This window comes from Dromaius novaehollandiae, chromosome 4 (genome assembly GCF_036370855.1).
Source record: "Dromaius novaehollandiae isolate bDroNov1 chromosome 4, bDroNov1.hap1, whole genome shotgun sequence".
In the NCBI taxonomy this organism is placed as follows: domain Eukaryota; kingdom Metazoa; phylum Chordata; class Aves; order Casuariiformes; family Dromaiidae; genus Dromaius; species Dromaius novaehollandiae.
In genome coordinates this window covers 36304586-36330889 of record NC_088101.1, presented here as the reverse complement: position 1 = coordinate 36330889, position 26304 = coordinate 36304586, and the positions used below count along the sequence as shown (strand labels likewise).

General features: G+C 36.9%; 1 protein-coding gene across 1 annotated transcript in view; it reads left to right on the top strand.

Annotated features, from left to right (window-relative positions):
* Positions 1-26304, top strand: part of FREM3 (FRAS1 related extracellular matrix 3) — a 64406-nt gene that overhangs the window by 18749 nt on the left and 19353 nt on the right. Inside the window, exons 3-10 of the mRNA XM_026106150.2 lie at positions 9712-9858; positions 12687-12917; positions 13188-13313; positions 13515-13766; positions 20419-20568; positions 22812-23021; positions 24231-24428; positions 25032-25196. Of these exons, the coding sequence (XP_025961935.2) occupies positions 9712-9858; positions 12687-12917; positions 13188-13313; positions 13515-13766; positions 20419-20568; positions 22812-23021; positions 24231-24428; positions 25032-25196 (1479 nt within the window). The remainder of the gene's footprint in view (positions 1-9711; positions 9859-12686; positions 12918-13187; positions 13314-13514; positions 13767-20418; positions 20569-22811; positions 23022-24230; positions 24429-25031; positions 25197-26304) is intronic.

Genomic DNA, 26304 nt, shown 5'->3' with positions numbered 1-26304 from the left:
TTATATGTAGAGGATTTTATGGCTGAGTACTTGTTTTCAATCATACAAAACAGAGTACAAAGAACTGTGTTTTAACTTTTCAAAATCATGCGCATTAAATAATTCCTTGCTAGTATTTTGTTATTGGACTAAACTTGACATAAAATTAATCATTGAAACAAACGTTTTGCTGTATATTGTTTATCTGGTAATTGCACTAGAACCTACTTTTTGCCCTGCCAATGCTACAGTAATCTCTCTTGTATTTTCTTTAAAGTAGGCTATATATTAAAAAAAAAAAAAAAAAAAAAAAAAAGTTAAAGTTCTTCTCTTTCTTTAGCAAATACCTTTATCACCTGTGGTGGCCCAGCTGCTCTTCCCATCACCTATGCATAGATTTAGCTGCTGTCTTTGAACTGTCTGCATGTCTGCTTTTCATTTTACCTGTATTTACCTACAAGATCCCAATGAATTGTATTTGCATAGAATTTTAAAAACATACTCAACAAAAAGAGCTAAAGCTATGCTTTCTTGCTACACAGTATGACTTAAAATTTTGTTTCAGTCCTTTCCTTTCTCCTGTCTCTGTCTTCGTGTCCTTTCTCATCCAAGAGCCTGGTAAAAAGCTTTTGAAGTCAGTGGAAGTTTTTCAAGAAACCAAGTGAGCTTTGATTAGGCCTTATTGACCCTAACGTTTTCTGAACAGAAGCAACAGCACAGGTCCTCAGTAAATGTCTTCCATGTGCACAAGGCTTCTGAGAGTGCAAAGCAGCTGGAAAGTTGCTTGGTTACTGAACCTCAGGAGTCACCTACCGTGGTGGGTGGCACATTGTTGCATGCGGAGTGCAAAAAAGAGCACCAACTTGCATATATTAAGGATGTGATTAAATAGTTGTAGCAGCAAAAGACTTTTTATCATTGAATTCTGTGGTTTGGTTTTCTTTTAATAGGTGACTGAAACTTCATTTCCATGGAGGTGTTCTTCAGTGATTCTTGTCACCTTGTTGTTAATTGATTGTTAATGTTAATGTGAAGTACCCATGAAACCTAGCCCTCCTTGTCAGAGTGCACTAGTAAATGTTCTTCAGTGTTTTTTCTCTTTTCTTTAATTATTCATAAGAAGCCTGAAGAGATTTTTGGTTTAATATGGTTTGATACCATGAACTAATTCAGTCTGTTGGGGCATTTTTTTTTTTTTACTACAGCACATACTAGAGGTAATTTTTTTTTTTTTTTTTTTTTAGAGCATTATGCAAGCATTTTGTTTGTCTTCATTTTTATTGGTCTCCTAATGGTAGGAGACAAAATATGTACAGATTCCTACTCTCTTGTATCTGGGTAACATTAGGGAAAGCAACTACAAAATATAATGAAGATTTCTCTTATGCTTTTGAGAGCAAACTAAATACTTGATTAAGATACTGCTGGTGGCTGTTACCAGCTAACACACTGCTGCCAGCTTATGTATCATTATTGTGTCAAGCAAATTGTCAAATCAATTTTTGTACTTTTGTATAACTACCACAGAGATTATTAGGGCTTCGGTCTTCATAAATAGATTGTTTTTCTGATTGCAATGCAAGAATGTGAGAAGGATGTGAGTTTCGCAGATACGATCCTACTCAGAATGGTACTAACACTTGTTTAAAGCATGGCTTCGAGAGTATCACGGGTTCACGTGCCATCCGTTTTCTCACAATACCTCTATAACTCAAGGAAGTGGGACTGAGGTAACTAATTTTTTCATTTGCTGCAGGATCAGAGCTTGTACATAGAGTTATTACAGATCAACTCTTATGTGTTACAGCCATAACTTGTTCAAGTCTCCCTCCATCATACTTCGTCAATGGACTTCATGGTTTTGGCTGTTTCTGTGGGAAGTTCAACCAGTGCACTGTATTCTGTTGGTTCAGTGCTTGCAGCAGAAGAGTTCAGCGAGAACAATAAAAGCCTAAAAGCAAAATCTTCCATTTCTCTAACTTACCAAATCCCGACTACTTTGCTTGCACTGGAACATGGTTTTCTTGGTTTTCTCATTGTATTACAGTTTTTTTTTCCTCTGCCCGTTTAGCCATAAGACAAACCTTTGGAGAGGGCAAGAGAGTGTGCAAGTGAGAGCAGGAGTGGGATTGAAGAAAAATGATGTGAAAGGAAGAGTCCGTGGAATGGCTCTGTTTTGCCATTCCTCTGAGGTCACTGGTTAGAACTTGTTAATGTCTTGGTCTATTTACATTTTCTTTTGACAATATTAGCCTGAGAGATTTAAAAGATAACATTAGTAGACTCTTAGAGACTTTTAGGAATTACTTAGAGGCTTTTAGGAATTTGTAAAGAACTGTTTTTACACAATCTTTTTTTTAATTGGATTTATGCACTTGTTTTCCTTTCCCATTATGGATGAGTTAGTGTGTTCCACAGCCATTTTGTTGCAACTATAAGATGAAATGGTAGAAGCCTTTAGTTTCTTATTGAATGTATGCAGGTGTATATATATACAGGTATACACATTTCAGTTGTTATGAGATAAATAAAACAAAACAGCAAGATTTTGTATCTGGGGCACTGAAATACTTGTCACCACTTCAAAACAGTAACAGAAGTCGAATGGAAACTAAAGAAAAAGGCAGCTACTCCAGTCAGCTAGTGTTGTACTGTGAATATGGGGCAGTAGCAAAGTTCTTCCTCACAGCTACTTTCTTCCTTATTGGGTGTGAGATCTTTCTTCTTAGGAAAGCTGATGTAGGTCAACCCTTCGGACAATTTCTGCTATCAGAAGATAAAGTTAGTTTCATTTTGTCTGCTTACCAGATATCATTAGCAGTATTGGATTTCGGTTCACCCAAAGATACTGAGTAAATGTTTCTGAAGTCTTACACTATTGCTTTTGGAGAGTTGCTTTGGTCAATTTTGACCTTGCAAGAAGGGTCAAGTTTTTTTAACATGTTGCTTTGACAGATAGCAAGTCTGTTTTTTAAAGTTTTTTTTTTTTTCTGTTTTTGCTTAACCTTTGTCAGTCTGAGTAAGTGTTGGGTTTTTCTGTTTGTTTGTTTTTTCAAGTTAAGCTGTTTAAGTCTAAAAAGTAATCTACCTTGAAGAAATATTTAGGAATTCATGCTAGTCTTTCACTATCACACTCACAATTTATCATGCTGGCAATCATTACTTGCAGGAGACTGGGTTTATATCTGTGCTGGTTTGCTATGGGAGGTTTTGCTAGCACCTTCATGGGCCTATAATTTATCTTTCTAATGTCTTTGACAGTATAAGTAGGTAATTTTCTTTAAAGTATTATTAAAATGAAAATATTTCTGTTCCATAAGCTTTGCTAGACAAGGTAATTTTAAACATGAGGATTTGAAATGGTGTGAAATAGCTTCTGGTTTAACCTTTTGTAATTAGAGGAGAAGAGATTCCACTATAATTCCCTTAACATCTGGTGAATAATCAGAATAAATAGATGGCAAATAAGAATTGAAACATAAATTCAAAGCAAAATTTGAGTCCAGAGGGTATTCGTAAATAGTATAGCCCTAATTAACTTTAAAATGTGTTTATATGCTTTTCTATTGGATATTGATTGTGCCATGTATGTGTGAGATACATTCAGGTAGGTGTAGTCATTTCTTTTGCTATTACTATCCAGAAATAGGGAAAGTAGGGGGAAATAAGGAAGAAATATGGAAACTGTCCAAGGGAAGAAAAAAGAACATATACCTCTTCCATATAATAACCCTGCAGACTCTCACAAACAGAATACAAATGTATTTCTTTTATTCAACATGCATTTCCTGTAGTATCCAAAATGTTTTTTGAATACTACGGAATTTAGTGTTAGATGTTTAGAACTTGGGCTGAGTTATACAAAATGAGAATTGAAATAGTGAGCAGTTGCAAACTTTTTATGTGGTTTCACTCAGATTTCCTTGAAGTTCATTGTCAGTATCAGCACAGAGCTTCTCAGCATTAGACTCTGATATCAGTCTAATATTTTCCATTTGTTTCAGCCTGTTAGCTGTTTTTAGAAGTCAGCTATTTTGAAACAGTAGAAAATGCATTACAGTATTGTTATTCATCTGTAAAAAATTAAGTGAACATACTTTAATTGACAGAACATGTAGACCAGACATTGCTCCAAAGCCGTATCTCCAAAGGAAGCTTTAAATGGGTTGTGTTCCAAGAGGCGAACCTCTGCTGAGGTCTCCAGGAGTTGAGAGGCACACCCTCTGTGTTGATAGCACTCGTCCTGGCATAGGCGGTCTTGGCTTCTCCTGTGCTCAGCTTCACCTCTGTGTACACGGAAGAAACAGGCCTTATGCTCGTCCTGATGCGGGGCCTGCACTCCCTTGCCCTGGTTGGCTGCACAGTACAGGGATGAGGTGGAAGAGAGCAGGACTGTCTACTTCCAATGCTAGGACTAGGAAAATACTTTTCAGGGTATTTGACTTTTCACGTATCTTTTGATATTAAATGGCACCAGTGATAAGACTAAAACTTTCCAAGGTCAGCTATGTTGCAATCCATTGCTCTGGCTTGTGCCCCCCTGACCCAATGTGTATTTCACCATGTTATTCAAGAAGTGGATCCTCAGGTCAGCAGCAGTTACATCAGGCTTGTCCAGGAAAGAAATATCTCTGTATTTAGGCAGCTGCCTTTTCTGATGCTGTAAAGGTTTATGAAGTTTCTTCACGACTGCAGATAATAAGTAAGTTATTCTTACTATTCCCAGATGGCAAAGTTCTTTCTCACTTCAGAGGTGTTGCCAGTCGTTCAGTCTCTAGTATGCCATTTTAAGAAACATTCCCTAATGACTACCTGTAGTATCGACTATGTTTCTACATTTCGACACGATGATGTAATTTAGGGAATTACAAATGCATAACTTTCCAAGACAACCATCGTGCTTATGGAACGCTGCAGATTCAAACTATGAATCAGTCGGCTGCCTGCTGCTGGAATACTTTAAAGGTCACACTATAACAAAAACTCCTGCACTGACCCTTGATTTACAACGTCTCCAAGGTGTCTCTGTAAAGACCAAACCTCTTCAGGGACTTGAAATGCCTATTAAAATATGTTGCTAAAGGAGCATTGACTCAGGGGAGGAACTTAATTTATGACTAAAGCCGCCATTTGCATTACAAATGGTCAGTTTTATCTCAGGCTAGCACTCAATCTTAGTCACCTTTTAGAAAATTTAGAGATTTTTTGTTTATAATAAAAGCTCTGCCCTAAGTTACAATTACCATAGAGTAATTGCATTCTTTGTGCTCAGGACATGCATGTTGTCAGTCATGATGTTATCATTACACAGAAAATGATAAACTTGGTAATAAACCTTTCCTGTCTAATTGATTTGATTGTTAATGAAATTTAATGTATTTTAGTGCTGACAATATAACAACCTAACTGAGATTATATCTTGTTCAATATGCAGTATGCAGGAGTATTGTATATAATGAACACATCCATTGATCTTTCCTCCTGCTTTTCCCTAAAACAGTCAGAGATTCAAAGAATTGTTCTCCAAGGCAGGGATCACATTTGTAACTGTGATGAGTACCGATTGGAGAGCGACTAAATGAAGAACACACTTTTTTAAAGATGGCAGTGATGAATAGCTGGTCGGTTGTACTAGTCTATCTTCCAACCTTGACTTTGTCAAATAACATTGTTCTTGTTAGATCTATCATCTTCAGACATCTTTCCTGAACCCTGTTCTTGCTTCTGAAGTAAGTCAAGGAACTCTATTGAAAAAAACAGCAATGTGTGAAATCTGAATTATCCCCTGAATGTTATATTGTACTATTATTTATATTTGTCATATGATATTGCCATATCATATTGTCATATGATATTATTAGATGGAAGCAGCAATTGTGTGCCATGTTTGCATTTAAGAGATTGTGGTGCCAGACACTTATATCCCTGCTCACAACTCTTCATATTTTCCTATGTTTATGGTTTGTATTAGTTTCTATACCTTCAGCTTTTATTTATTCTGGGTTCAAGGCAAAAAAAAACTATTTTATCTCTGTTTTTTTGTGCATCAAAACTGCAGTCTTAGCGTATATCATTTGTGTGATAGTTTAGAGTTTTGGCAAATCGTTTGTATAGGTAACCAGAGATGACAGCTTGCGAATGGATTGATGGCTTTTGAAATATTGATACTGTGAGAAAGCATAAATTAAATCTGATGCATTAGGTTGGATTAGGATCAAAGCCCAGACAGACCATGAATATATGCAAGATGATGACTGGGGAAGTAATTGATAATGAAGAATTTATCAGGTAAGTTTTGGCAGTTTATCTGTGCAAAATGCTTGCAGAATTATTGAATGTATTTATTATTGTGAAGCATTAATAAGAAATCTCTGCTAAAATAGTCTGGAGTGATGGATTGTTCATAAATGGATTTATCATAAAATAAACTGTTCATAATACTGCACAATTTAGACTGTCTAATTAAATGAATTGGTATTGCTTCTTCTATAGTGGTCTGTGTAATTAACCAAGACATAGAAATGAAGGTGGTTCTTTGGAATATAGCTTTTAATATAATCCATACAAAAAAATAAGGTCATGGAAGAACAAATTTCCACAGTTCCCATGATTTCTTTTAGGCCAAATGCAGTTCAGCAAAGCAGAGACTTTTTCTCATTAGTTTCATCTGTGGATATTTTTGAAGGAGCACTTGTCATGTTTCACAGATGGTGTATTTGCTTAATAGTCTTTTGCATAATAAAAATCCAAGAATCCTCTGGGCAAAAAATTGGCAAGGAAGTTTCTCAGTTTCTTTTTGATAGAAGTATTTTCTGACACAAAATTGGTTAGCCAAAAATTTAGTGTTTTCTGTCTGTTCTAGTTAACTTGAAAAGTGATTAAAGGTCACCTTTCCAGAGGCTGTACAAAATGTTGTTACCAGAAACACTGCAAAATCAAACAAGAGACAGTATTTCTGCTTACACTTTCACGTGTCTTTTTGATCAAGTCTTAAAGTGCTTACTCTTAGCTTTCCTCAGGGACAGGTTCCTTTTCCTTTTTTTTTTTTTTTTAACATCTCCTATTCTAATGTTCCTTTACTCTGTCTTTCATTTTCTCTTGCTTCTTCCTCTTTTTTTCCTTTGTGTCTTTCCAGACACAGAGACTTTTGTAAGAAGTAATAGCTAGCAAAATTCCTCCTTCCCACGTTTCTTGTATGTATCTTTGCTGGATCGTAGGCCTGATTTTGGGGCAGACGGTCGTTGTTTGAGCTGCTTGGTTACATGGAGAAACTTAATTTGTTCTTAACGTAAATTAAACGAAGAGTAGGAGTCAGACCTAACTCATAATAAGCAGGCTATGTAAGAATATGTATGTAGGTGACCTCTGATAAATTTGGTTTGTATCTCTGTAATGATATAAAGTTGCTCTACAGGACAACTGGAAATTCCACAGATAGTGGTAAGGAGTGCCTTGGTAGCATGTATCCTTCTCTGTCCCTGCCCCAGCTCCCCTTCTTGAGCCCTCAATTTTTAATTTTTTCCATCCTCTTCTAAAAGAGGGAATGTTTCTACATAGGCCGTGTCATGGGTAGACTGCACTTATCTGTGTCTGAGGTCATAGGTGGCATAGAAGGTGCCACCATAGACGGTGGCAAGAATTAGACAACCCTTAGGAATCGCATGATACAAAACTACTTTTCTCCTGATGTTTCTCCTAATTATACTATTAAATGCAACTCCACTCTATCAGTGAAACCAGTTTACTTAGAAATGCAGTGATGATGATTTGCTGCAAATACTGAGTTCTCTTTTGCTGAAACAAAAATTTCTGGGCTTGTTGCAAGCTTCTGTACATCCATTTCTAAATTTTATGAATCTCTTCTGAAGTTGTTTCTGTTTTTGCATTTTTATTTAAGTGTCACAGAAAATATTTTTGAACAAAGTTTTCCTGAGTCTAGTAGGATGCGTGCCTGCTTCTTGCCTGAGTAACATATTAGACCTTATGTGCATGCCTGTGAAGAAGGAAGATTAAAGATGATTAGGGATTCACAGCAGCTGTTCAGCTGATCTGCTCAGAACGGCCACTTGTTCTTTCTGAGCAAAAATATTCGCTTATAACAAATACCAGCCTGGGAGTACTCACTCATTACAATACAGCCTGGCATTGTGTTGTACAACAGCAAAAAACAACCAACCAACCAACCCCTCCCCGCCCCCCCAAACCCTTTCCAACTTTATCTATGTCAATACATGGAAAAGTGAAGGGGGAGGTTGTTTTGTTTTGTTTTTAATTTCTTGGAGGATGAGTTATCTGAAAAAAAAAACCCTCTTTGAGACATAATAGAAGATTCATTATGTTCCAAATAGAGACAGAAAGACAAACTGATGATTTCCCAACAAACTGTGTTCAATTATTCCTAACCTATCCCCTGTTACCTTGCCCAAGAAATTTTGAAGATTTTTAGTAGTGGGGAGATGAGTGCCCTTTTATGACTTTACTGCTTAATTTTCTAGCTAAAGTTAGTCATTAATTCAGATTTTCTCCTCCATCTCATCACCTTTTCTAAATGATCTTACTTTTGGAACTGTTTTCCCTTTCATACATATGTATATTTACTTTCTTTTCTGAGCTGGTGGGTTTTTGCTCTTTCTTCATTCTGCGCTTCTCAAACTTTTCACTCCTTTTATTCCCTTCCCTGTTTATTCCCCTGCACTTTTTTCCTGCATTCCTAATCCATTTCAGTGAGTTTTAGCTATCCTGCAAATCCAGGTCAACTGCAAATATGCTCACGTGTGCGAGCAGCTATTGTGAAGAAACATTGCTTCACTTGTGGAGTTGTATAGAAAGAGTGCTAGCTACCCAAGCTAAAACAAAGTCTGAGATAGTGGCTGGAAGTACTATATCAGCACAAAATGAAAAAAGTGTCCTGTCATTTTGGGTATTAACATACTCCTCTTTACTAATTTAGAACTGCTGAATATGGAAATATATATATGTGGTAATTTGTTAGATAAGTGGTGAACAGTGTAGAAGAAAATCACAAACTAAATGTTGTTGGCTTTATTAGTTTTAAATAGCATTATGTTCATAATTTGATTTTTTTCCTGTTTTCCTTCATGTAATAGAGACTAACTACTATTTTTAATAAATGATTTTCCTGAAAACAAGAAGAGCAGCTTAGTCACAACTTCCAAATATTGTGCACAATTCATCATTCATAATTCAGGATGTGGTATCTTCCCTATGTGATACTACATGTTGCCTACATTTACTAGGAGAAGCTGAATTCAGGTCATTGTTGTTACTTGGTGTCGATGGGCACATACTAGCATTGTTAAAAAGAGTCATTAATGTAAGACTACAATGTGACCTGCCCAAAGCCTCCCAAAGAGTTATTGTCACAGCTTAATCCTGCTCCTGACAGAAATAATCTTTGCAAAACTAGTCTTCGGGAGCAATATTTAATAGTTAATGAGTTAGGGAGTTGGAGTGCTAAAGCGCAGGCAGTGACCCTGAACTAGCCTTCAGCCTGTGTAAGACGTGGAGAGGTTGGCACTGGAAGGTTTTGGAGAGTGGGATGTTGTTTTTAGTGTTATGTATCTCTTTCCCTCGTATACATAGATGAACAAGTAGACTGGATTTGTCCTGATGCTGGTACAAGTATATTTAAGCAATGACTTCAGGAAATTCTAATTGTGTTTTACTAACTAGATGTAGTATTCAGGATGGTTTTTCTGTGGTTTTTCACAGGGGGGAACATGTTAGGGAGTCAACCCTTTCGACTGAACTGGGCTTGGATTTCCTTGGAGAAGGAGTACTATATTGTAGATGAGAACTCCAAATTTTTGGAGGTGACCATCAGGCGCAGAGGATATCTGGGAGAGAGCTCTTTTACCAGTAAGTAGATCTCTAATGTTTAAAATTTCTCGCACCTGGAAAGGCAGCTGTTAAGGAGCTGTTCCATAGTTGCCAGCTCCTCTGTTTACTTAATATGTGCCAAAGAATCACCATAACAATGATATAAATTTTTATTGCTCAAACATGGCTCTGTATTTCATTTTCCACTGTTGCCACCCTAGAAATCTAAATGAATGCATTACATGGAAACAGGTTTTTTTGTTGTCGTTTATTTCTACATCTGTATCTATCCATCTGTATATAGATAGATAAGTGTATACAGACATATTTATATATAAATTTTTATATAAAACCTCCTTTAGGCAGTACCATCCTCCTTGGATGAAATCCCCCAGGTCCTGTGTATGTATTAGTAGAAGTAAGAGCAGATCATCAAAATAAATTTCTGCTCTTTGCCTCGGTGTCTCTCTTCTGAAGTTGCTAAACAATGAAACAAGAACTGGGATGCTTCAAGTGTCTCCTGTTCTCTGTCCATTCCGTCTTTAAAAATGACAATTGTTGTTTTAGCAAGAGGATACATTTCATAATGTTTTCACTTTAGTTTAAAAATAAACACATAAATAGATAAAGCATTCTTTGTCCTAGATGACTTGAAGCAGCTGGTCTCTGCTTGCAGAACCAATTTGTGGAGAAGTTAGCTACAGCTCCTGTCTTACAAAGGCAGCATTACACAGACCTTTGAACTGTATGAAAAGCTACTTGTAATTCTCAAAGGGCCATCTGCTAGCAAAGGTGGTAGGTGTGGAGCACACTGAAGTTATGAGTGTGATATCGTGGGATAGCAGAGGTCCCACTCATGACAGCTTTGCAGTCAAGTAAATAGAGATCATAGAAATCCCTAAAGGTAAGCATCTCACTTTTGTCCTCTTTGCACCAGTGGAGCAACTCAGCACTAAGCAGAAACATCCTTTTTCTCCCTCATTTTAAAAACAAAGGAAAAGAAAAAAAGTTTAAGGTTTTAGGCTTTTTATCATTTTATCCCATACATGGCAATATTTGTTTTGCAAAACACAAATGTGACATATCAGGCTATTATCTGAGTATTAAATCACACATTTAATACCTAAGTAGTTATGAGGTAGAAGAATGAATTCTAGTATAGGAATGATAGCATACTTCACCGCTTTCAGAAGCTCTTTGCTAGCCACTCAGATTCTTTCACAAACAGGTAGGGCATTGACTTGAGAGGGATTAGTTATTCTCCATCGGGGGAGGTAAAGTGAGTCATAATTTTTGGTGTTGAACATCACCACCAACACCACCAATTAATAAAAAGATGCTTGTATATGTGAACTAATGCTGGGTTAAAACCCAAAGGCAGCAATGGACTTCAAAACCCCATGGTACGTTAGACGCTTGCTTCATTACGTCCCCGGCTGGATTCTGCCAGTATGTGTGAGCATTTGATTAAAACAAACAAAAAAGCTAGCTATAAAATTATGCAGGCTAAAAAAAAGTGTAAAAGGTCTTATGTTAAAAAAAACTTTTCTGACTGCCTTTTTATTATATATCTTCAAAGTATTTTACATTCTCAATTCAAAAAAATCAAAAAATTTCAAAAAAATTGTGTGTGTATACTGCATTAAGTAACAGTAACAGTTGTGGCATGCTGTGCTTGAATTTCCAATAAAGCATGTGCAAATTTCTGGATATTGTTCTTACTCTTACATTTCTGGATATTGTTCTTACTCTTACATTCAGTAATAATTTTATGAATGTAGGGTGCATCACTAGCCACCTGATGTAAATGGTATGCAAAACCTACTTTGAGTTAAATACTCAGTTGCTGCTTATCTACTTTGAACTAAATGGATTCATCTATAGCACTAGAATCACTATGCAACTAACCCTCCTATGTCTTTTATTAAGGTAAGAATGTACAAGCTTTTAAACTTGTACAGTGAAAGGATTCCCAGTGGAGATAGAAATCCAACTAGTTATTGCAGTTAAGAGTTGCATGAGAAATAAAAAATGGGGGCGAGAAGAGAAAAAGTAATTTTGCTATTACAGTGTGATGTAAAGATAGACTTTGAGAATGCTGTTCTGTCTCACTAACCAGCAATTTCTTGTCAAATATCCAGAGTATTTACTTATCTAGCTAGGATAGTAGCTGCAAAAATAAGACTTGGACAGATGGGAAAAGTCTTTAGGGCGTACTTAATGTACAGGTGACAGTGAGGGAATTTTACAAATCTTAAATGTATAAGAGCACAACAATGGATACAGAGCAATAACAGAAACTGTAAGCACAAAGTAGTAAACAGAATGATTGATTTGCCTTCGAATGAGATGGAGGTTTTTGTGATTGGATTTTTTTTTTATATGTGAGTGACTAAATTATACCTTTGGTGAAGCCTTAAATGCCTTAATTGGCATGCATAAATGTCTAACAGGCTGATGCATCTTTTCTAAAGGCATAACTGGAAAACTTGATCAACAAATTTTTATACGTACAGGAAACTTGGCCTTATTGAACAGGACTTTTATTTGATAAATATCCTCAGGCCTCAATAACTTTGTTGATGTTTATGTAGGTTTTAAGTACCCAGGAGGTGAAAGTCAGAAGAATTATTCATGCAAATAAAAAATTTGTTATGTACACAATTGTTTGCAGGACCCTATCCTAATTACGTGTTTTTTATGAGCTATACAACATAGTGCTAAAGAAAGGGCAATATAATCATCTTAACAGCTTGTTTTCCTGAAGTTTCATAATTGGCAGATTATTATTTGAAAACTAATTTTAATTTTAATTTGATTAAAATATTAAAATGTGCAGAGAGTAATTCCTCCAAATTTTTACTCAGGTATTGGAACCAAAGATGGTACAGCAGTAAAGGACAAAGATTTCAGAGGGAAAGCTCAGAAACAGGTCCAGTTCAATCCAGGACAGACTTCTGCTACCTGGCGCGTGAGGATTTTTATAGACAATGAATATGAAGCATCCGAAACATTCCAGATTGTTTTGTCTGATCCTGTTATGGCTGCCCTTGAGATTCCAGTAGCAGCAACAGTTGAGATTGTGGACCCTGGTGATGGTATGTGTCACTTCCCATTCCCTGATGCAAAATTTGCGATTAGGCACAGTGCTACTCGCTTGCGGGTCCCGTGAATACCCATATTCCATGTCTGTCTTCAGACTGTTGTTGTTCAGTTTTTATTCAGTCCTGACTTAAAGCTTCACCTAGCTGAACAAGAAATTGGCACTTCTTATTAAATCTCTTCCCTGGCCAAATTCATACTCTGTATGTAATTTCGTTCATGTTCAGCCTGGGTCTCCCCTTCTCTCATCCTGTTTTTCTTCTCAGAATCGACAGTGTATATTCCTCAGCTGGAGTATAGAGTAGAGGAAGATACTGGTGAGCTGCAGATTCCTATTAGAAGATCTGGAGATGTCAGTCAAGAATTAATGGTCATTTGTTCCACACACCAAGGTATGTTATCTAGCTAAATAAGAGATCATTCAGCATAATATTCATATTTAGGTAGGTAAGAAAGCAAATCCAGCTGTTGGTAGTCAGCAGGTATTTCTACTGACTTCAGTAGTTGGAACAAGGGATTTTTGCAGGCAACTTATATGTTATTTCTAATTTGCCTGAGTCCCGTTAATTTGTTTTTTCATTATCTCCGTATAGGTTCTGCTACAGGCACAGTTCCATCTACTGTCTTGTCTTACTCTGACTACATCTCCCGTCCTGAGGATCATACCAGCATTGTTCACTTTAATAAGGATGAAATTGAGAAAATCTGTCGTATTATAATTATTGATGACTCTCTCTATGAGGAAGACGAGATCTTCAATGTGTCTCTGAGCATGCCAGTGGGAGGCCAAATCGGCACTGAATTCCCAAGCGCTAAAGTAGTCATCTTGGCTGACGCAGATGATAGTGAGTACAAAGAATCACATTTGCTTTTCTGGGACTTTTCTCTTTGGATTTCTTTCTGATCAGTATTCTCTTCCACTGTGGGTTTTGGATTTTTTTTTTTAATAGCAGAAAGCACAGATCCATGATTTGCTCACTTGATAGAAAAGTTGGCAGGACAAACATGAACTATGTTTAAGATACAGTGTAAATCTGAAACACAGATTTTGGCTTACACTGTTTTATTATTGCAGTAGGGGTTGAGGATTAGATTTTATTTTATTACTGATTTAAAAGCAGATGTCAGTTTTATTGGTCTAAAATAGATCTGCTAGAATTAGATTGACTCTTAGTGGAGCAGAGTCTGTGATTACAGTAGGGTCAGTTTTGTGGCAATAGTATACATTAAAAAAATACGAATGCTATGAGATTGAAGTTGAAGAGTAGAATTAGATAATAGAGGCTAATTTGACATGGACATTCGATTCCCATCATGTCGAGATTAATGCACTTAAAAGGTAAGAATAAGAATCTTACTTTTTTATTATAAAGTGAGAGACTCAGAACTCAATTCAAGATTTAATACTGTTATACAGAAACAGAAGAAAAGCCATGTATTTAGCCTCATACTTCTACTTCTTTATTTCTACATCTTTTAGTGCTTCTACTACTTTTAGTCCATATCTAAGCCTTTACTTCCTAACCCGATCTTGTGAACATAACTGCACTAAATAAGGCTGGGGTTTTGTACTGTGGTTAGGCAAAGCCATGATACAGTACAGTGGTCAGATAGTATTCCACTGTAAAGGGCAGTATTTTAACAGGTGAGGTATGCGGACCAAACCTGGGATACTTCTAATTGTTAGTCTCGGCAAAAGTAGCAAGGCAATAGCAAGCCGGAAAGTGCCTCTTTCCAGCTGAGAAGAAGTGAGAACAACTGTGAAACAGAGTGCAATTTTATCTGCAGAATCCTTTGATCAAATTATTCATGTTGAGGTGTGCTTTGATGCCTCTAACATCGAGGAGAGGAGAGCCCTCTGAGGAGAAAAAGTAGCAAATGCAAATGAAAACTGAATCTGGAGGCTGTGCTATACCATTGCTCTGTATTTCCATGGTGCCATATTGCTTGCCATTATGTTTTGCAGCTTTAAGTTCCCTTGGTAGCATTGCTTCTTCTCTCCCTTTGCTTCCCCCCTCAGGAAAGAAAGGAAGAAATTAGGAGACTTTAAAATATATATAAAACACTTATTTAGAGTAATGAAGGTTAGTAATAGTCCTATGTTAGCCTGCCAGCAAGCCGTAAAAAAGAAAGGAAAATGCAGAATATTACTGTTTTGATCTTAATTGTTCCAAACTCATTCATACAGATATAACTGACCATAAACAGTATAAATTAATATTGAATCAGGCTGTGGTTAGCTTTATTATAACTGATCTCCATCTTCATTCAGGTTCAATATATTTTATGCCTTATGAGGAGGAAGGCATTGATCAAAGTTTGAAATATGGCTTGAGAGGCATATGTCAAGAATTCCTTAAAGCAAACAGAGTTTCTATGTAAAGGGTCCCAGAGTTTTCTGTTGGAATAATGTTTCCACTGTCATAAGCAGAAGTCTGCCACAAGTGAAGATCCATAGTTCCTCATATGGCTATGTTACATGGCCATGGAAAACAGATATAAGTCATTATTAGGTCTCAAGAGTCTTCACGGTCACCAGTTTTATTTAACTTAGCGAATGAAAAGGTTTAAAACATAAATATCTCTAATTATTACTCCACATTCTCATGGCATCACGGTGACATTTAAATGAAGGAACGTGTTTGTTCCAGAATTAAAAAGAAGAAAAAGCCCAAGTGAGCTGTCGAGACATAATGCCTATCCTTCGATCTAGGGTCTCTCCAAACCAGTGAACAATGCAGGCTTTGTCGTAGGCTCTTGGTGCTACAGCAGTATGCTCCAAGTTCTGTATCGTCTTCCTGTAGCATGGGAGCATGCTGTCTGACTGTGTCTGACTGAACAAAGGGTCTGCTTGTTCCGTAAAGGCCTTTAAAGAAAGAGGTGCAAACAGCTTGTGATTTTATAAGCAAGCGGAAATCCACATTAGCTCTTTGCTTGTGTGTTTAAGTGGCGTCACAGGTATAACAGGTTTCAAGGCCTCTTTTTTTCTAGAAAATTAGAAAATTGGTTGGCTTTTCAGGCTGAGCAAACACTTAAACCTTTTTTAAAGAAAGAAATTTGATTTTAAATGAATAGTTTATGGCATTTCATGACTGAAATTACCAATGTTTACTAAAGATTATCAGTTAGCGCAGATGCCATCCTGCTTTCTTACTTAAATGGTTGGTAATTAGAGCAATGGTTTCTTTACTAACTGTCCTAAAAGGGAAAGAAAAGATGAGTATAAATACATGAATGACCTCTGCCTTTAGAATTATTTTCTTTATTAGTTTGCAAGCCAAGAGAAGTAATTTCTGCTGCTCCCTATTTCTTTTGACTTAGTACAGCACCTTGTGAAATCCAAAATACGATGCATGTCTTTAAAATGTATTCCCGTGTTAGAAGTTTCTGCTAACACATATCTGAATGGCAAACTGCTTCTGAATATATATTTTTAAAAAATTACAGTCATGAAATTTAAGTTAATCTATTTGATCTGACTATTCAGGAACAAGAAGAAAACTTTTTGTAGGATTAAGGTTAGCCCGGGTCTCCACAAGGTGTAAATACTGGTAAATAGGGAGATTGGCTGAAATTTAAGAAAAGAATGAGAGTATGCTTTAACCACTCTTCCTCGAGGAGGGAATGTTTAGTTCTGAGTGATCCTGAAGACAAGCAGTTCTCTGGAGGTTCTTAAGAAGGATATTCTCTCCTGAGTTATTTGTTAGCTTTTTATCTGACAATCTTCTGCAGTGAACCGTGGCCATTTAATCATATAGATGCCATGCTCCTCTGCAGGAATCAATTTAGCAAATCACAGGCTCTTGCCAGACCTGGTAAAGTTGGAGATGTCACATACACTACAACACTTAAAAGCTGCAGTACAGTATTGAGTCTTCTAATGGCCTCTGGATGACCCCCTCTGTCACAGGCAAGCTCATGACCCTTTTTCAACTGTTGGAGCAGTACAGAAAAGGAATTGTATGGTAAAGTGTCTGTACCATAAATCTACTATGCTATATTCAGGAAATAAATTACAATGCTTATGGGACTGAGCATAGTGAGGGTGAAAATACGGCTTGTTGGCCTGAGCCCAACTGACATACAGGGGATTTCAACCTGTTAGCAATACTTGTGTACAAAAATGGCATTTCACTCTAGACTGCGGCTTCTCTGCAGTTCCTGGTGTGATAGATATTAACCTAATCTTTATAGGAAGCAACATTAAAAGCATTGCTGCAGCAGTACTTTCCTTAAACCGGTGTTACATGCATGTTAAAGAGAATATGCTGAACAAAATTCTAATACAGCTGATATAAATAAAATCTTATTTTCTGTGGTTTTGTCTAAAAGACCAGGGAAAGGTGCAAGTTCAGTAAAACTGTTTTCTTCCTGAGAGTTTCTCTGTATTCCGCTAATGTCCCCAACATTAAAATGCAACTCACTGCCTCATTCCTTGCTATATTGGTTTTGCTTCCAGAAATAATTTTAGTTAAAATATTTGGCTTTATTTGAGTTGACAGTTTAGGTCCCAGTGTATTTGATATATGACAAACATATATTTTGTATATTCTTTGCTTTCTCTCCAGTTATCCTGTGCTAGTTTTATAAAGGGTACAAAGGTTTTGCTTTGGCTCGCATAACAAGAATGGATTATGTTTCAGAGATGAGTGATTAAATCACTGTAGTAATTGTGGCACAGGTGTCATGTTCCTTGAAGAGTAAGCCTGTTTGGTTTTTTTTGTAAGAGTCCACTGACTGATGGTTTTATTCCTACTGCTTTTGGAAGAGTAGGTGTATATAGATTAGACAATCAGAAACTGAAGACACAGAAAATGCTATTGAATATTTGACTGGTCACAGTATACAAGAAGCAATTCCTTAGAGTTGTACTATATTAACATGGAAAACATGTTCACTTGAATGACTAAAAAAAATTTGCATAAATACTTATTCTTTTTTATCTTTTTATCTACCCATTGGTAATGAAGAAAAGTATTCACTTATGCAGTATTTTTCATTGATGAAACAGTAAGACTGAGAAACTCCCATTTGGATCATTGCATTAGCCATTTTAAGTGCTCTCAGCAGGGAAGTTCTCAAAAGCTTAACACTGTATTTAAAATGACAAACTACAAGGAGTATAATATAAATAGGAAAGCTGAGTACAATAAGAATAATATGACTGATTACTGCATTTCCTTAAGTCGTATTTCAAGACAAAAAGCTTGTTATCAAAAGGAGCAGCATTGACTTCTGAAGATACAATAACACTGCAGCCCATATACTTGTAGACACAATATAAACATTCAAGAGAAAAAAAAATGTTAGTCTCCTAATTAAGGGGGCTGACCTTTAAAGGCCTAACTCAAGTCACTTCAACCTCCATTTAAAAATCCGTTAAGCTATGCCTAAGTGAAATTGAATGGGCTGTTGATGTTTGAAAGCAAATTCAAATGTAAATAGAGAAAAATAACCAGTCAGATATTAAGTAAATCCAGTATTTTGGACAGTTCTTTTGACTTCAGTAGTAAGAAGCGCATAGCCAGTGGGAACGGGATGTGATCGTCTTCAAAATCTCATCTATCATGACAGCAGAAATGGCAAATCTTTTGGAGGTTCCTGGAACCTTTTTCACGCAATGTGATGGTTTTGATTTTTATTGGAAAGTTAAGAATAGCTGAAATGGGATTCAACATGGTTCAAAACTTGTACTTCGAATACTAAGAAATTTGGCAGACTACTTAGGAAAAAACAGAGAGGCACTTGCAACCTTTACTTTTGTTTAAAAAAAAAAAGAGAGAGAGAGAAAGAAAAAAAATCTCCTGATAGCACGGATCAAATAATTGATCTGCTGGTTGGAGGGGTGGGGTGGGGAAGATGTGCATTGGATTACTACTCAGCAAAGCAAAATCACACACACACATACACACGTGTATATGCAGATAGTGTTTCTAGGCAAATATAAAATTCTTGATTAGCTGAGTAGTGCAGTTCCTGCTCAGAAAAGAACTTGGCTAGGTGTCTGCCCAGTCTGCAAAGGAATTTATTTAATTTTTGGAAGGTGAGATCCAAAATGTCAGAAATGATTACTAATATGAGGCACCTTTATTATTGAGTTGCTTGACATTATGCAAAAAAGTCTGTTTTTAACGTGCTTTACTGAGCACACTGAGTCATCAGAAGCTGTCTAGCACTTCTGTAAAACTGGCTTTAAGATCAGTCATAAGCTGAGCTCCAGAAAACCCCACAGATTAAAAACTCTGTATGGACCATTGTGCCTAAGTCTAAGCTTCCATTCCTCTAGCTATAGGAGATAAAAATCATAATTTCCAAGGTTTTCAGAGTTCTTTGAATTTCCCCAAATTGTACAATAGAAATGCTGAATATTAGATGGGTGCCAGGCTTTTGTGTAGCTGCAGTGGTTCAGTTTAAAAAGGTGCTGGCTATTGTGCTAGGGTAATGTTGCCCTGATACTGGAGATATTCTCTGCATTGTGTTAATATAGATGAGTAATAATGTGCAAGACGGGAAAATGTCTCAAGCCCTGTTAACACTGATTGCAAGATAGAGGCTACTATTGTTTAGGTGACAAAAGTAAAGGAAGCCATGTATTGAGTTTAGCAGACTCTATTTGTTCCTTGGTAAAAGCAGCAGGTATAACCTGTCTCCAGCATGCACTTCTTTCTTCTTGGCTGGTATTCAGAAAGGCTACTAGGTTAGGACTAGTTTGAAGCAGTCCTGTGATGTTGGAGCTCTTATGCCAAACAACAGCGTCTGCTTAAGCCCAATTTAATATTGACCTTTTCCATGACCTGGATTGTGCAAGGTTTTGTATTCCCTATGAATGATTAAAGTCAGTTTGTCAGACTGAAAGGAAAAACAGCTTGTAACCCTTTAATCTGCCATGTCCATGTCAATGTGTGCTTTGACAACAATTTAAAAACCCAAACTTCTAATCCCTTAAATCCTGCAAACTGCTTTTATGTTTTAGGGATAGAGGAGAAGGTAAATGGAGATATATGTTTCCTTTACTAGTATGTTTCAAATAAGTTTCTGCCTTATTTTACTTAACAGAAATATAGTGGAACAGCTATTCTATGTGTTATGTCTCATTAGGCTGCATAGTCCCATATTTTGAAATGGCTGTTATACTTCGGATGGAAAGCTAAACAGCCAGCTGAGGGTGAGCTCTCTGGGTTGCAGATAAGATCAAAAACACAGAGATATAGCACTTTACTTACTCACTTCAAGAGGTGGGTTTAAAAGAAAAAGGATGAGAATAAACTTACGTTATGTGCTAAGCAGATGCATGATAACATTTCTGTAAGTAGATGGTAGATATCGATGGGATTTTCAGGGGAAATTGCTAATGCTTATTTTTCTTGTAGCCATTAATGCATTAAAAGTCTGACCAGAGTCTGAGCATTATATATACCTTGAACATCAGAATGTGTGAACGAGAGCAGACCAATAGAGGCTCTTTCAAAAATATACCCATTTTTCCTCCGTGTTTAGAACCTGCTTTGTACTTTGGTGACATTGAATATCGAGTGGATGAAAGTGCTGGCTACGTGGAGATTCGTGTCTGGAGAAGTGGAACAGACCTGTCTAAAGCTGCCTCTGTCACCGTGCGTTCCAGAAAAACAGAGCCAGTGTCCGCAGAGGGTGAGCTCCTCGTAGAACGGGTGCTCGGATTGCTTTTGAGTATGTGTGCATGAAAATAGGTACCTGGCAGCACGCGCTCTTTGTCTTCAGTGTATGTATGGGGTGGGAAAGTTAAGTAGGTGGCATCAGACATGGATTTATCAGGTCGAAAATGTGACATTTTTGTCCCTGTCCTGACAACAACAATTTGGCTAAGCTCACTGACTAATGGAGACTGCAGAATGGATGTGGGAAAAATGATTCAAGATGAATCTACTTACAACTTAACTGATGGCAGACACTGAGAGAAACAGTTGAAATAAAGGAGCAATACTGTTGCCTTCATAGCAGTGTGTTTTCCTGCTACAAAATTGAATTTGCAGCATAAATACACAGTTGCCTGCAACATCAGTACATTAGCCAAAGTAGCTTTGTTTTAGCTGTGAAAATTGGTGTATCTGAGATTCTAGGATCTCTCTGTTACTGTGGAAAGAGCCTCTGGCAAGGAACCATCAGTGAGACCTCTAAGAGTTTTCCCTCTTCCAACCCTGATCCAAAACATCCCAAACCTGTTAACCCCATAACACCATCTATTTCTCAACCCCACTGCAAGGACTTCTTCCTTACTAGACTCTGGGAATGTTTGGGCTGGCTACAGTTTTGCTGTGCTGCTTAAATGTGTTGCTCAACTTGCTAGCTGCTAAATTAAATCTAAGGAGCAGTTGTAGCTGCTGAGTGTCACAGAATGTAGTTGCATTAATGAGGATTCCTCTGTTCTGCCCAACAAATTGGTGTTAACACCGGCAAGAGAAAAGACCTCAATGATCTTCACATTATTCAAGCTGAAAGCAAAATTTTCTTTTTTAATACAAATATGATACCTGGTCAGTTTTGCTGCCAAAATAACAAGTAATGAGGAATTATAGGAGCTAGTAATGTAGCATATATGACTGAAAGGAACAATTAATTAACTTATAATGAACATACAGGGAAATGGAATTTGACTGCAGTTACTGGAGAGCAGAGACACAATTAGCAAAACAGGCTTGGTATATGATGAATATGTGAAGACTCACTATTCAAGTGAAGAAATGAGATGAGGTTTTACAGGATACTGTGTGTGCAAAGAAGTGTACTAACGAATTTCTAATTATATATTTGTGGTTGAAAAAGTGCTTCTGTTAAGGTCTCTTATATTCAGGTAGGTATGAGCTCTAAAAAAATTTCCTTTTCATTAAGTCTTTTCCTAATTTTAAGTGTTTGTAGAATTTTACAAAATATATGTTTCTATATGAAATGCATATGCACACAATATTTGATTAAGAAAAGAACGAAAAGTGCAGGAGTTGTCGTACCTTCATGATGCACAGGTGTAAGATTTTGTAGTCGTAGAAAACTTATCAGGATGCTAGATACATGCATGAATTTAAGGAAAAATTTACAGAACTGAACAGGTAGGTCAGATTTTCTACAGGTAAATGTATGTAAAATAAAAAGGCATAGTTGCTTTTAAGTATCTAAATTTCAATGTACTGTGACAAAGAAGGAAAAGAATTACTGTCGTTACTCGCAGGTGACAAATGGAACTTTTAAAAGAGGATATGGCACAACAGTCTGGTTAAACAGAATGCAAAATTATGTAAACAGTAAGAATCTCAGCTAAGCAACGGGGCACACGAGGAAAAAGGTTGAAGCCCAGTCAATATACATCTTCCAGTACAGACTTAATAGTCTCCAAAAAAGAAAAAATCATTCTTGGTGCTTTCACCCACACTTAAGCTGCCTGCTTGTTTTAGTGATGAGATACTGGTAATGGAGCTCAGTGATAGAGCTACTGTGCAACATGCTGTTTTTCTTCGGATAGGGCTATGGACAGGCGTCTGCTCTTTTCAAAGGTAAATGGCTAAGTAAAATCTTATGTATGTAGTACAGAGTTGAGAGGAAAGGCTAAATTGCTGTGGACATTGGGCCTATTGCATGTTTTTTATTAAGGTTGTTGCCTACCACTCTGGCAGTTTGAAGGGATCTTAAGCAGGTTTTGATTGTGCTGACAGTATAAAGTGTAAATGATGATCCAGATGCGTTTGTGTTTTTGATTGTTTGTTCATTGTTCCTGACTTTATTTGCCCATGACAAAACATCTAAACTAAATTTTCTTCAGAACAGCAATAGACACAGTTGCAAACACATTTCACAAATGTAAAAGTAAATACTAACATGTAGCAGTAACTGACCCTACAAGTCTTGGTTTTTTTCCCACACAGCTGGGGTTGATTACGTGGGCATCAGCCGTAACCTGGATTTTACTCCAGGAGTCAACATGCAAGTGTTTCGAGTGATCATCCTTGATGATTTGGGCCTGCCTATCCTAGAAGGTGCAGAGAGATTTGAACTAGTTCTCCATATGCCCACGAATGCAGTGCTTGGGGAGCCTAGCAAAACTACTGTCTTCATCAATGACACCGTTACTGACTGTAAGTATAAAGGGAGGGAAAAGTTTTTAAAGGGATTTTCTTTTTAGTGCTTTAAGTGCACTCAGAAGGTGGAAGAGCTCTTCTGGTAGTAGTATAAATTACTATCTGTATAATTGTTGTGATATATTTTTTACCCCTAAGTACATTGTAATGCTGTGCTGTACACCTGAAGTGGGAACATTGGACCATAGTGCTGGTTCTTTACTCTTACTTGTCTTCTATCTCATTCTGTACTTAAAGATGTTGTTTTGGAAAAGTACATTAATGTTGTAGTGGAACTGTACCATGAACTAGAAGTCCATTTGTTTATGCTTGGTGCATGAAGTGTATTCATTTGAATGAGTACTCATTTTGATGCTAGAGAAGCCATAGGCATGAAATCTTTTATTGGCAGTAATTATTTGAATACCAGAAATCGTAAGGACCTAAGTTTTTCAAATAATTGTGCAGATCTTGATGCTCATGCCATTGCATGAAGCTGTATTGTCTCTTCTAGGAGACCAATAAGAAAAAGAAAAAAAAAAAAAAAGCACATGTAAAACTTCAAGAGTAAATGACTCTCAACACGGAGCCATTCAGGTGTTTTCCAGTACTTGCTAAATAGCAACCAGACATGTAACAGTCTCAGGTTTCTGCAAATTCATTGCACTATAAAGACTTAAGGGCACTATATTGTTTTAAATGGTTTGTTCCCAGACAGAACTCTGAAGAGAACAGTTACAGTTTCACTCTGAAATAGTCACTTGTTGAAGTCAATGCAAAGTATGACAGTGACTTGAGTGGAAATGGAATTGTGGTCATCGCCCCTTTTTTGCCCTGGTGGTACTGTGCACCCGCTTCCTCTCTGCATCAAAGGTAAAAGAGACTGCTTCACAGAAAATAATCCCACTGCTCAGAAATGGCTCAAATACTGTTTTTAATAATTTCACCCAAGCTGAGCTTCTATGTGAAGACTGACAAAATTAGTACCGTCTAGATCAGCAATTAGTTACCATAGACCAGGAAAGTATTTGAATTCATCTAGATTCAAAGTGTGTGTTTAAAAAGAATGTGTATATCTGAACCTTCTTCAATTTGTTGTAAGAGGTTAGCAAATAAAATGCTAAGTTAAAGAAAATTACTTAATTTTTTTAATCAAGGAATGTGGTCAGTATTTTCTGTCTATATGTGAGGATCTTTTTCATCTTGCATAACATGTTCTGTTGTCAGTACCCAAAGTCCAGTTCAAAGAACCACTGTACATGGCAAATGAAAAAGATGAACAGTTGGTGGCTGCCATTTATCGAAGTGGTGATGTTAACCATAAATCTACAGTGCGTTGCTATACGCGCCAGGGTTCTGCCCAAGTTATGGTGGACTACAAGGAGAGGCCAAATACAGATGACTCTGTAGTGGTGTTTCTCCCAGGTAAGATCTTCCCACTGAAATTTGAAAATAATCTGTTACTTTTGTCTAACAAGTAATCTGAGGATAAATAAGAGCTAAACCTGTAGGACATTCTGGAAGGTGTCACACTAGTTCAGCTTACGTCAGTGAAGAAAAAGCCACAGGATTTAACAAACAGTTTTGTGACTACAACAGCAGCACTTTCAAATGTTTTGTAGCCAAAGCCAGAGAATAAGGAGAGCTCCATCCTAAACAACTTCCTCTACTATGCCTTTGAATGAGGCACTTGTTCATGAGAATAAACAGGAATAATATTGATCCAGTGCCTTCAGCAGGGGAGAATCAGAGCAGCGGATTCTTTGTCATGCAACACATTGCCGAATGCTACAAGGGATGCTACTTAACTTCAGTTGTGGAGTGTCATGAAATTTTTCTGTAGTGAAGACTGAATCAAACTCAGCAGAAAAATGAATTGTTGCCAGTCCCAGCACTAATCTCTGCTTCCATGTTCCTGAGATTGTTTTTTTTCTAGGGAGAGCTTAAAAAAGTGCTTTAAAAAAAAATCTTATTTTTTTGTGTTCCCACGAAGATAATGTCTTATTCCAACTTCATCCCTTTCTGCAGGAGAAACTGAGAAGCTCTGTGTGGTAGCTCTGGAGGATGATGCAATTTATGAGGAGGAGGAAGAATTCCGATTAGTGCTTGGGACCCCAAAAAGTAATTCTACTTTTGGTGCTTCCATTGGGGATCAGAAAGAGACTGTTATCAAGATTAAGGATGAAGAAGACAGTGAGTTTTGTGTTTAATGTTCATTATGTATGTTCTGGACAAAAGGTGCAACAGTAGCTGCAAACTGGAAAATGGGACTAAGCCCATTCAGCATTTGGTTCAATGGTTTTCAAAGCACCCAGTGCAAAGTTTTCAAAAACCTCTGGAGTGGACAATTACTGAACAACTTAGCTGGAAGGGACATCTATATCTAAGCCCAACAATTAGAACTTTGCAGCCTACTACTCCAGCGATAAGCAAATGTTTTGAATTGTTTGGGTATTTTTGTCAGTAATTGCTGGTATAATTCCATTGTATAACATGGATATTAAAAAGCAAAAGCACCCCTTGTAAATGTAGAACCCCTTTATGATCCAGCTAGTCCACTACTGTTGTAGTGTCTTCCATATATTGTAGCAAAAGCATCTGCCTAGAAAAGCTATCAAGTATTTTATGCTTCTGTCTTTAATTTGCCACCTTTTAGATCTATTCTGAATGCACACCTGGCTCTGCCTTCAATGAGATAATATGAATAGAAATTCACTTATTTATTTCCGTTCCATTTATTGCTTCATATATGTTGTTTTGAGAAAAGAATATCTTATATTTGCCTGAGCTGAAAGAATTAGAGATGCTTTGGGTCAAACTTTTCCAAGGGAATTCATAAAACTTACCAGAATATAACAGGGACTTGTATGTGCAGACTGTGCATCTGAAAATGTCGAATTATGTGGGTAAAAAAGAAAAAAAAATCAGTAGTGCTGTAAAATGGATTCCTTAGAGGTAGTGGAGAGTCATTTTAGAAAATCAGATTTATGCCACAGCTGTGCCAAGGCATTAGAATAAATAACTTCTGAAAGTAACTGCTTTCTTCAAAAACGAAACATATTTTCTCTCTAAATATTCCACTCTAGATTCCACTAAAGCAAAAACCATGAGAGAAAGTATTCTCTCTAATAAAAGCTACAAGCATCTATCAAATTCCACTTTTCCAAAGCATTTCACTTTGACCATTCCAGACAACAACTAATAAACCTAATAGATTAATAGACAGACAATCAACCTGAATTTTTAGGTTTTAGACCATCTCATTCCTTTTAGACTATCCAGTCTCAGTTTACATAAGTTA